The sequence below is a fragment of the Vitis riparia genome, chromosome 8, assembly GCF_004353265.1.
Source record: "Vitis riparia cultivar Riparia Gloire de Montpellier isolate 1030 chromosome 8, EGFV_Vit.rip_1.0, whole genome shotgun sequence".
Taxonomy (NCBI): Eukaryota; Viridiplantae; Streptophyta; class Magnoliopsida; order Vitales; family Vitaceae; genus Vitis; species Vitis riparia.
Genome location: NC_048438.1, coordinates 11,542,984 through 11,555,376, shown reverse-complemented (window position 1 = coordinate 11,555,376; position 12,393 = coordinate 11,542,984). Strand labels below are relative to the sequence as shown.

Genomic DNA, 12,393 nt, shown 5'->3' with positions numbered 1-12,393 from the left:
TTTCATTTCAAAAAATGAATAAATAAAGTTGCTAGATAAAACATTCATAAATGGGTAGTTTCTATTATGCATTTGTGATGAATTTGACTTTAACTCTTTTGTGAAAAAAAAAAAAAAAAGGTCCTACTTACATCAAATTTGTTTTATTAATAAAAATATTATTTGCACATAAATTATCATAAGTAGGGGTGTAAGTAAAATCGAAAAAAATTGACAAACCGATTCAAAACGAGTAAAACCAATCATATTAGTTCAATTTTCAATAATAAAAAAGGTTTATTAGATTTAAAATTTTTGAAAATTGACCTTGTTCGTTCGATTTTCAATTTTCTTATCTCTTAGTCGATATAAATCGAACCAAACTGACATTCTAAAACTAATATATGATTATTTAATATTTAATAAGTTTTTTTTATATATTTGATTTCATTAAAGTAATTCATTGTTTTATATTATGATCAATTAATTTTAATGCATTCAATATATTTTAATATCAAATTCAAATTGATTTGAATTAATTTAAAAATAAATTAGACTTAAGGTCTAATATAAATTAAAATTAATGGGTTTTCAGTTTAAAATAAAAACAAATCTGCAATTGGCTTAAGGACTAAAAACGAGCCTTGGATCAAAATCAATTTATAAAAATTGAACAAAATTAACCTAAAAATGCTTGATTTGGTTTGGTCTTTTTATTTCAAATCCGGTGAGTCAAGTTTTTATCACATATAAACCTACTATATCAATTTATTTTATTTTTTTTTACTAAAAACCCGACTTAACCAATTTTATTTACATCCCTAATCACAAATGTGTCACGGGAGAACTAATTTCTTTTATTAAAACAATATGTATTCATTAATGAAGACAAATTTAAATATTTTTCCATTACATGCATAAAAACATTATTAAATGTATTTGGAAAAAAAACCTAATGGATGCTTATAAGTATTAAAATAGTACCAAACTAAAAGACTTCAAAAAATATTTATATACAAAATCATATATTATATTAAGAGTGGCATATTGCATCGAAAAGAAATGCAAAATAAACTTTTTCAAACATTAATCTTTTATTTATGAAAACAATATGTTCAAATTATATGATAAATGATCTAAAAAATGACACTTAAGATGCTTAAATGCAATTCCAAGCCTCGGATTATAAAGTTTCTAAACAAATGATGTGGTATTGAATCCCCCAAAAAGGATAAATTTATTATCATTGGATGTCGCCTGATTTTTGAATGAAAAAGCTAAACCATTAATTTCAAAAAGTGACAAAGGCAAGTTGTGGATTCAAATAATGACAATTTCATAACCTTGTGGGAAAAGGGTGATTTGGTTATTAAAGTTTAATCATACTAGTAGTCAATTAATTTTCAAATGACTTCCAATATGATTAAAACGTTGTGATGATAAAACTTTGGAATTAGTTCATACTTATTCACCTTTTTTGTCTGTCTATCCATCTTTTGGTGAAAACTGGAAAAGAAGTGAAACTCCGAGTCCAGAATTTTCCAATGAAGTGCAAGTCATGATCATTGATGATATGCTTAGGCAACACCTAATACTTGACCACATGTTTTAGGAATAGTCTTGTTGTCTCCTCTGCGGTGTAACTCGTAGGGGTTACTATGAAAGTGACATACTTAGATAATTTGTCCACTACCACAATAATCGAACCATGAGCTTTAAACTTAAGCAAGCCAATGATGAAGTTCATGGTGACGCTTTCCCATGACCAGTCTATTATAGGTAGTGGCTCCAATAGAAAGTTAAAAGAGTTTTCAATTAGATAGTATCAAAACCAAGTCATAAACTCAATATTATCAAAGTTTGTGATGATAAAGTAATATGATTAGTTAATCCTTAATAGAAAAGTAACTAGTTTTAAATAACATGGTTAAAGACTTGAGCCTAATAATTGGTATCAAAACCAAGTCATGAGCTTATTAGACTATGTCATTTTAAGGGAGGGACTTATAAACTTACCTTTATTGGAGTCTTATGTTAGTTTACGAATGTTAGAATCAGCCATTGAAAGTAGTTTCATATTGTAACATTAATCATTTTATTTGATAGTAATATGATATTATCCATTATTTTATATGGATATTATTTCTATTAGATTGTCATTATAAGTATTTTGCTCAATCAAGAATCGTTATACACGATCTAAGTGTATTAAGAGTTATACTAAAGATACAAGTGATGAGTTTCTTGTAACTTAATAAGTAACTCATAATTGGTTCATGAATTTTGGTTAATTTAGTAGTAGTCCAAGTACATTGCCTTTCAAATTATTCTAATAAGGGTGTACTATTGTATATAACTATATATTGAATAAAGAAGATGCTTATCACAAACCATGTTAGGTAAATATGCAATATCTTTTAACTACTATATTGCAAACATTCTTAACCTCGAGAAGGCATTACCCTAATATTTGAGTAAATAATTATTTTGACTATACGAGTAAAATCTTAAGATAATCATAAATTCTTTATGATCATAATAATTTTTTAATCAATGGAATTTGACATTTTCTCAATGGATATAAAGATGTTAGTTGACAGATTTGTAACTCAAGAATTTGTGAGGCAATTTAAAAGGTTGATAACTACTCTCTTATTAGATTATGAATATTAGTTTAAAACACAACCACAATCTTCAAAAAGATAAAATGAAAAAGATGAAGGGAAAGAAAAGTCAAGTAAATTATGTTGACTCAATAAATAACATAAACTAATTTATTAAATTTTATTTTTATTTTTTAATTTTTTTTTTTTTTCTTCTATTTCTTTTCCTCAAATTTTCATCAAATATTTTACAAATGACTCACTTTTTCAACAATTAAAATATATTTTCTTTATATTTGCTTATTAAAATATATTCTTTTTAAGGACTTTCATATTATTATACTTTTAATAATTAAAAAATTATTTTTTTATATTTAATATTCTTATGCAATGAAGAAAATATTTGATATTCTTACCTAATTCAAAAAAATATTTACTATGCTTTGTAATTTTTACTTATTGTAAAAAGTTTGAAGTGTTTTACACTTTTTCCATACCAAAAATATCCCTAATCATGGTTCTAAATAACTGCTTTATGTTTTGACTGAAAATGTATCATTTGCAAGGATTTTCCTATTATATTATGACATAAACAAATCACATTTGCAAGGATTTTCCTATTATATTATGACATAAACAAATCAAACCATTTAACGTTGATTTTGGCCCAACGACAAATTTTACTTTGGGGCCTTAGGCCCAATTGAATTTTAAAGTGATTTATTTTATTTTGAGCCCAAGTGTCTTATCATTTTGGGTTTACATGAAAGAATGTTGTCATATATACTACCCATTGTAATAAGCTCCAAGTTCAAAACCCTAAGCCCAATAATAAGCCCTAAACCATAATTTCATATAATGACTTAACTTTCTCTATTTTTCTTAAGAGTACATTTGATAGCGATTTTAATAAGCGTTTTTAGCCTAAAAAATGTTTTTGAAAAACTTTATGTGTTTGGTAAGAAATCACTATTAATGCTTCTTGGACAAACACTTGATAGTTGATTTTCTAAAAACACTTTCAAATAAATACATTTTCATTGAAAGCACTGTCAAATACATTCTAAGTCAATTTGATTAAGTTATGTGAGGGGATTTTTTAAAAGCTGATAATCAAACCGATGTGGTTGATTTTTCTTTTCTTTAAATCGAACTAACCATTTTGTAATTAAAACTAAACCAATTAGGTTGGTTTGGGTTGGTTGAGATTAGTTTGCTCGATCGAGTTTGAAGATTCAACTTATATCCTTGCTTCATATATTGGTAAATGATATTTTTATAACTTTATAAATCAATTTTATTGTAATCCTTAATTATTAAAAATAAAGAATAATTAATTGAATAATGATATGCAAGTGTTGTGAGGGATTTAGGAACAACTAGATATTTATCACCACTTTTTTCTAAATTTTTTTTGTGATGACACAAATGCAAACTATACCTTGATCTCTATATTTTACATAATTGTAAAAATTATTTACCAATATCAACTACTTTTTTTTTTTTAAATCATTTATATTTTTATATTTATCCTTCAGAATAATAAGTATCCTAGTTAATTTATAATCTATTTACTTAGGAGAAAATTAAAAAAAAATAAATACAATTGTGTATGCATGAGAAACAGTAAAGTCATAATTCATACAAAGTGAATAGATATATTTTTTTTTAGTAATTAGATATATTTTTTGTGTTTCAGATTATTTTTAAAAATTGTTAAACCCATTAATAAATTTAATTCAAAGTTTCATTTGATTTAAAGTTTATTTTTTTTAGTGGGAACATTTATAAAAATATAATTATGTGAGGAAAATAAATAATAGAGTTATTGACATATTGTAAACCAATTTTTATTTATAAATTTTTGGTATTAATGGATTTATTATTTAATTTAAAAACATTTTTTAAAATTATTAAACTTTTGAACGAATCTAGTACATTAAGTTTTGTTTAATTTGAAATTTATTTCTCTAACAAAAAAAAATTGGAAAATAATGATTTTATATAGAAGAAAAATGGTAGAGTTACCAAATTTTGTCAATAAATTCATGGTATTAATTGGATTATTATTTGAATTTTAACTTATTTTTAAAAATGATTAGATTTGTTAATGAATCCAACCCATTAAATCTTGCTTAATTTGAAATTTATTTGCCTAGTGAAAAAATAAAAAAATAATAATAATGATTTTACATAAAAGAGAAATAATAGAGTGGTTTTAAACCAATTTTTTGTATTAATTTGATCATTATTTGAGTTTTAAGTTATTTTTAAAATCACTAACTTGTTAATGAATTCAATGCATCGAGACTTACTTAGTTTGAAGTTGGAAAAAAATATTTACGACTTCAATGAAGGAGGTTTATTTAATTTCATTAAAAACATATTTTACAAAATGAATTTAACTTTATTTTGGGAAAATATCTTTCAATTTAATTATATAGAGTTCTAAATGAAATAACTAAGCCCAAAATAAATTCAAAGCCCAAATGAGGTAACAACTCAAGCTTAAAACTAAGCCCAAATTATAGACCTAATCTCACAAAAACTCGTGTGATGTTTGTTTTTTAGCTTAATTTTAAATATAACTTATATTTAGTTTAATACTAAATAGTGCTTAATAATATTAAATATTAAATTATTAATTTTTTTAATATTTTATTTTTATCAAGTATTTGTTTTTTATATGTTAAAAATCAATTAATCAATATTGTCACAATTTTCCTTTTCTACCATTCCTTTTGAAACAAAGCCTAGATTTTTCATCATTTAGGAATATGGGAGGACAATGTTAAATTAGTCCAAATCTAATGGCACAAAACCTACCAGTGATTATAAGAAGTGTTTTTAATATTTTTAATACTTTAAGGATGAAAATTATTAAGTGTTATAAATGTTATAAATATTTCTTAAAATTATTGTCAAACACAATTATAAATAATATAAACATTTTCTAAATTCACTGTTAAATACACTCTAAGTTCAATTACCTACGTACCAATTGAAAGCCAAATCCTAAGAGAAACTTTGCCTAGGAAAATCATTTCTTTCTTGCGCTTCAATTCAAGCTTTCTTCATAAGAAAGGTTCAAACATCGTAAAAAAATTCTTCAAATAAAGCAATTATTAGGAAACTAGCTTCATAGCAACACAATTTCCTCCTACTTTCTCATGCTCTCCGATCCTTTCTCCAAGCCATTTTCAGCATTTATTCTTCCTTTCTCGAGATCCAAATAGAAACTCTTAGAAATATCCAACAAATATCCGCATTTCAACATTACAATAAAACAATGTCGCTCCATTTAGATTTCACAAAATATAAACAAAAAAGATAAAAAAAAATACATGAAAGAAAAAAGAAAAAACTTAAAGATTTCATTCCCTTTTGTTGTTCGAGACCCAAACAAAAAACCTGAAAAAACATCAAAATCCAAAAAATCTAAACAAATAATACTAACGAGAGAGAAACGTATCGGAATCAAATCAAGAATGAAGAACAACTTGAGGTATATTGGACTTTTTCTATTCATCCAAACATTTTAAAAATTAAGTAATTAGTTATAACAAAAACCAAAAGAAAAAACATCCTTATTATTTAGATAAAAAAGAATTAGTTAAGTAATTTTCAAACCCTAAAGATCAAGAAATAGAATGGCAATAAGGGGGTGATGGTTGCAGTCCGTGCAGTTGCGTGACAACCGTGGGTAGATACGCCAATTGTGGCGTGTGCGTGGTAGTGAGGGGGAGGGAAAAAACAAAGAAAATGAGAGAAAACAATGGGTCTAAGTAGGATTGGGTCTAAGTGTTTTGGCTGTCGTGCGAACCGGGACATTGCGTTAATGGGACAACCACTTTTTCAGTCTTAAAACAATGAGAATGCTTTATTGACCTCTGCCTCAGTGCCTCCCATTGACATTGACTTGGGGTCAATTTTGATGGCTTTGCTTCCTTCCAATTTCCACCCTCCTCCACTCACGGGGTCTAACCCCATTCTCACCCAATTTCTAAGTTGATTTTTACTTTGACTCCAGTTTTCTCATTTCATCCAACCCAATCGACAAGGGTGGGAATTTAAAGATCCCCTCCACTCCTCCACCGTCACTATCAAATTGGGATGAAATTCGCCCCAAATGCATCCCAAATGAACTAAATTTTCGTTTTCTCACTGGCTCCACCCAAATCCAATTGCGTTTGGTATGGAAAACAAATCGTACGGGCAAACAAACCCCACTTCACCGTCTAGGAAATTAAATTAATAATAATAATAGTAAAGCAAAGATCCTTCTCTGCCCCAGCCTTTTTTCCTCTGTTACATTCCCAAAGCCGATCCTCTCCATTCCAAGCCCAGACCAAACCCGAGATTCCGAGGCAGCGAGGGGAAGAAGAGGAGGAAGAAGAGAAGCCCGGAGAAAGGGGTTTTCTATTTATTTTTTTATTTTTTTACTACAGTGGTTCTGAGGAGGCATGGGGAGGGGGTTCGGCAGCATGGCCGCTTTGGTTGCCCTAACAGTGTTGTCGGTGATGAGGGTGGGCTTGGTTCGTGGGAACTCCGAAGGAGACGCTCTCTACACCCTGAGGCGAAGCTTGTCCGATCCGGACAACGTGCTCCAGAGCTGGGATCCGAACCTCGTCAACCCTTGTACCTGGTTCCACATCACCTGTAATCAGGACGGCCGCGTCACTCGAGTGTATGTGTTCTCTATCTTTCTGCTACTGTCTTAGTTTTCGTTTCGTTCCTGATATATAGGTTTCATCTCGAGTTTTTATTTATGTATTTATTTCTCCCTTTCTGGAGTTAGGAATTCTTTTGCTCTTTCTGTTGAATTGTTCTTTCTAGTTTGGGTTTTGTGGGGTTTAATTGAATTTTGAGTCCGTTGGCATGAGGAGCCGTAGAACAGTGGAATTGCAACTGAGGATTCCGTGTTGTGGTGGTATGATTCAGTTTGCATGAGTTTCTGAAAAGATTCCTGAAAGAAAAAAGTGTAAATTGCTGTCCTATGTAAACTTTTCAAATCTTCAAATTGGGGCTTTTGATGACACTTTATAGTTTGAATTTACTAAGTCTTTAGGTGTATGTCTTTCTGCTGAATTTTGAGATATATCACGAACGATGGAAAGTTAGTTCGAAATATTTGTGTTCTAAGGTTCCAAAGGCGTCATGTTTGGGAGTTGTTGTTGCAACTATCTTTGTGTGGGTGAGAGAGCTCAGTACCTTGATATTTATGGCATTGGAACCGAACAGTTTGGAATTCAGAAGTTTTTAAAGAAATCTTAGGTAGAATTTGGAGAGAAAAGAAAAATGAAATAAAGTGGAAAAATCAACGTGCGTGAATGAAAGAAGAATCTAGAATAATTCTGAAATGACCGGGGAAGACGGTTTTGAGTTTATTGTTAATATTTGGGATATAAGGGCATAGTAAGCCATAAACCATTGAAATGGGCATGATGAACTCTGGTTAACCATTTTGATGAAAATCTGGGAACTATTCTGGTTTTTTGTTGGAATAATTTGAAATTTTGGTCACTAGCAGCAGCTCATTCTGTTAAAAAAAATGTTGTTGGGCTCATAGTTTTATCTCTTTATTTTCATTTCTTTCTTGGTGATCTATATGGTTTTTCATCCGTTCCACCCCCAGCTCCTCTAACCCCACCAACACCACTGCCCACCTCACTTAGAATGTGGAGTGACATTTTTTGTGTGATGCTTGTGAACCCAGAGAACTATTGCTGATGCATCTCTTGTTACTCATCTTATGATACTTTTTGCAGGGACCTTGGTAGTTCAAACTTATCGGGTCATCTAGTACCTGAACTAGGGAAACTTGAACATCTGCAGTATCTGTAAGTGTCTTTTAATTTGCTGTTAAAATTTGCCAATAATGAGTGTGTTGCTTGGTGTTAAATGTTAGCTTTATGTAAGAGTTCTCTATCTGAACAATTGTTGATGTCATGTGATGTCTGGAGCTTATAATTCAAAGCTACAGGGAAATGAAATTAAATTAAGTTCTTCTCATGCAGAGAGCTTTACAAGAACAACATTCAAGGGACAATCCCTGTTGAGCTTGGAAACTTAAAGAACCTAATCAGCTTGGATTTGTACAACAACAACATCTCGGGGGTTATTCCTCCGGCATTGGGAAAGTTGAAGTCTCTGGTGTTCTTGTGAGTTTCACATCATCATAAAATGTTCTCTTACTTTATTAGTTTGAGCCAGACAATGTGAACTTTAGGCCTTCTTCTTGGATCAGTTTTTTATCTTCATGAATCATCTTGAGTCAGCATTTGAATAGTCAAAGTTGTCATGGGTTGAAAATGTTCCAAGATTTTAAGGGTGTGTTTGGAACATTTTGAAGGAGCATGACTTCTTATGACCATCAAAATTACCTTCAGCAGCCTATTCAAGGCATCAGTATTTAAATGATTGAAATTAATGATGATTAATTTGTGATGTCATTTTAATTGAGTGGGTTTGCTTAAAATCCAAATTTAATTTTAAACAAAATGCAGATTGTACCTGCTTGTTCGTGAAGGTTTAAATCCTTATGTGCTTGATATTTACTAAGAGAAACATCATATGGGAAGTTGTAAAGATTTGCACTCATATACTTCTCATAGGGTTTTAAAAATTTTGATTTCTATACTTCTCTTAAGAGTTAGCTAGAAGTGATTCTTCTTTGAAGCTGCATTCTGGACAGACTTTAGTTATGTTGCATATTAGTAAAACAAGAAGCCACATGTTAATTGCTTCTTTCTGTAGCTAATGAGGTTTTACCTCTCTGGGCCCTGATATATTGTCCTATGCGTTTGTTATTTAAGCCATAATACTGAAATCTGCTTCTCTTCCTTTAATTTGATAGACGACTTAATGATAATCAATTAACTGGGCCAATCCCAAGGGAGCTTGTTGGTATCTCCACTCTGAAAGTTGTGTAAGTACTGGACCTTGCCTTCCTCATGCCATGCTATACTCATGGTAACTTTGTGATAAAATATCTACATGTTCCTTTAGGGATGTCTCAAACAATAACTTGTGTGGAACAATCCCTACTACTGGTCCGTTTGAGCACATTCAGTTGAACAAGTAAGTTTCTTCCTTAGATTTTTTTTTTGGTTGTTGTTGGTCTCTGTTATTGTATATCTTCCAGCATTTAGATAAGGTTAAATTATTCAGCTTAACATGTTTGTTTTGCTATGATTTGTTTATTTATTGTTCTTCTGTTCCTCACTTTCTCTTTTTTTTTTTGCTTTTTTGAAATGGTTGCATTATGTGCATTAGATTCTGGAAGACAGACAAGTATTGTAGTTTGGCTTCTGCAAACTTGGACTACTTTTAGGGAGAGTGTCCCAGGTTGCATGATATAAGGGCTTCTGGTTTGGGTTTGATAATCATAAGACATTTACTTATTTAGCAGACAAGTTGAATTTATTGAACACTCAAAAAAGAGAAAAAGAAACAAAGATGGAGATTAATGATGACATAAACCAAATGTAATGCAACTAGGAATCCCAAGCAAACAACTAGTAAGTAAAACCTACACCTAAAATAGTGAACTGTGAGATACAACACTCCTCCTCGACACTTGCCAACCACTGATTGTTTAAAAATGTTAAAATAAAATTGTTCTTCATGAACATGGTTCAAACACACAATGTGCATATCAATTAACATGGAAAACTGATGATTTTGGAGAAAAAAACCTACAAGAACCAAGGAGTAATACTGCTAGTATGTATAATTTTATGCTATATATTTTATTTGTCATGCTACTTTTTCCAAGTTATGCTATTGTTAGTATAGAAGTAATCAATTATAATTGTCATTTATATTATTATTGATTGCAATAAAATACATATTTATGAAAATTGTGTGTGTGTGTGCTTGTGTCCTCAGTTATTCTGGATTTATTGTGTTGGTATGTTCTTGTGTTGCTATGCCTAGAAGGGTTTCTTCCTTTTTCTTTCCTTTCAAAGAATGAATGAAATTCTTAATCTAAATATGTAGTACACAGTGAGATATTCTAGAATGTATGCTTTGGGTCATTTTCTAATAGCTTTAGTCACTATCTCAAGCCTTCTATTTTGTAGAGCCTAAATCATGTAGATTTTGACGAGCATAAAATTTCAAATTCGAATTCAATCACTGAAAACACTTTCCTGGCATTGTAGGGCTCACAGACTAATGAATCATGTTTAAACGATGCATATAGAGTTAAAAAAATGGGCTTTGCACAAAAGGATTATTGGACTGCTATGTTTATTTTGAAAACAAGTCTTTTGAGAAAATCCTAGAAGGGTTTTACAGGTTGACTTACTTTTTAAGACTAATAATTAAAGTGGAGTGCTAAGAATGCAAACAATTTTTCGAAAGCTAGCAGGGATAAAAAGTAGAGGGAAAAGAAATATTGTGCTGGGGGTGCGTTTCACTCTTACTTTTTTTAGCTCCTTTTTGGTGAAGCATCTCCTTCCAAATTCATCAACCTTACATGTATGCATATTTTAGTTTCACCTTTATTATCCTTGAGATTTGGCAGCAATGGTAATCCCAATTATATAGTGGCCCCCCCTATGATCTTCATGTGAGAAACTTGTGGTCTATTTTGCATTATTTTTTAGGCCGTATTCCTAGTTTTGTCATACCATTTAAAGTGGAGAATCTAATTGAAAAGAAAAAAAAGAAGGAAAAAGCAGATTCCAGATAGCATTTAGATGTTGGAACATCAAGCAATAGTGGCATCTTTTACATCATTAATAAGTCAAGTTGGGTTTGCACCATAGAATGTGCTGGAGAATTTAATTAAAGAATTAAAGTGGAACTGGCATCTGAGGCAGTGCATTTTCATTAAAGTTACTTTCTATTATTACTATTTATTATTCTTATAATTTCCTTTTAGCTTAATTATTCCTAATCTGAAAGAGCATATTTTGCAGCTTCGAGAACAATCCTCGATTGGAAGGCCCAGAGCTGCAAGGATTGGCGAGCTACGACACAAACTGCTCATGAATGATGGGTGATCTGATGCAGCAACTTGCAACTGTTCCCCACTGATAATTTGGTGTGTTGTTGAAACATCTTTATAATTCGGTATATGTTAGTATGTTAAGATGGATGAAGATGACGATGAAGACGAAGATGATGTATTATTTTCCCTATTAAATGTTTGCAAATGCAGTTAAATCTTGATGATTTGTAAATCAACTACTCTGGCTTTTGTAACCGCAGTTACGTGGGTTAAGAACCACCTCATAACTTATGACTATAATCATATTTGGAAGTACTGAAATCTATATTCAAACGACTCTACTCCTATTGTTTATGGGCTGCTCTGGGTTCCATGCATTCACTCTCATAAATTATGCATCCTCCAAGACATATTTTCTAAGAAAAGAGGGGGAATAGAATAAGGTGCGACCTAATTCAAGAATGGTACAGAATAACTTAGCACTTGTGTTGTTTAACTCTTAAGAAAGTGGGTTGCATGTGGACTGGCTAGTTTGCCAAGCTGTGAGATAAGGTCGGACGAGACATAATTGAGCACAAAGTACAAGAGAAAAAGGGAAGGAGAGAATCTTCAAGCTTTTTTAGGTCCCCGTAGACATGGAGGATAAAGGTTGGTAAGGCCGACCCTAAGGGTCTCCAAAAAGCCCGCAGCCCGGCCCAAGCCAGGCCTGTAGGCCCGCCCATAGGCCCGCCTATAGGCCCGTCACTTTAAAATATATATATATATTAAAAAAAAATATTCAAGAAATAAAAAATGTTACATTAATAAAAATATTCATTGTTAACTATTTTATTCATTGAATGTATACATTAC

At 30.7% G+C, this 12,393-nt stretch overlaps 1 protein-coding gene across 2 annotated transcripts; it reads left to right on the top strand.

The window, feature by feature from the left end:
- Positions 1 to 6,709: 6,709 nt before the first annotated feature.
- LOC117920722 (leucine-rich repeat protein 1-like) lies at positions 6,710 to 11,878 on the top strand. 2 transcript variants are annotated; one of them, XM_034838317.1, is made up of 6 exons: positions 6,726 to 7,269; positions 8,351 to 8,422; positions 8,600 to 8,743; positions 9,439 to 9,510; positions 9,591 to 9,662; positions 11,510 to 11,878. In XM_034838317.1, exons 1-6 carry the CDS (start codon positions 7,046 to 7,048, stop codon positions 11,580 to 11,582), a joined length of 657 nt encoding a protein of 218 aa, XP_034694208.1. In that variant the 5' UTR covers positions 6,726 to 7,045; the 3' UTR covers positions 11,583 to 11,878. The 2 variants fall into 2 exon arrangements, with proteins under 2 accessions (XP_034694209.1, XP_034694208.1); XM_034838318.1 differs by lacking the exon at positions 9,591 to 9,662 and having other exon boundaries at positions 6,710 to 7,269.
- The last annotated feature ends 515 nt before the right edge of the window (positions 11,879 to 12,393 follow it).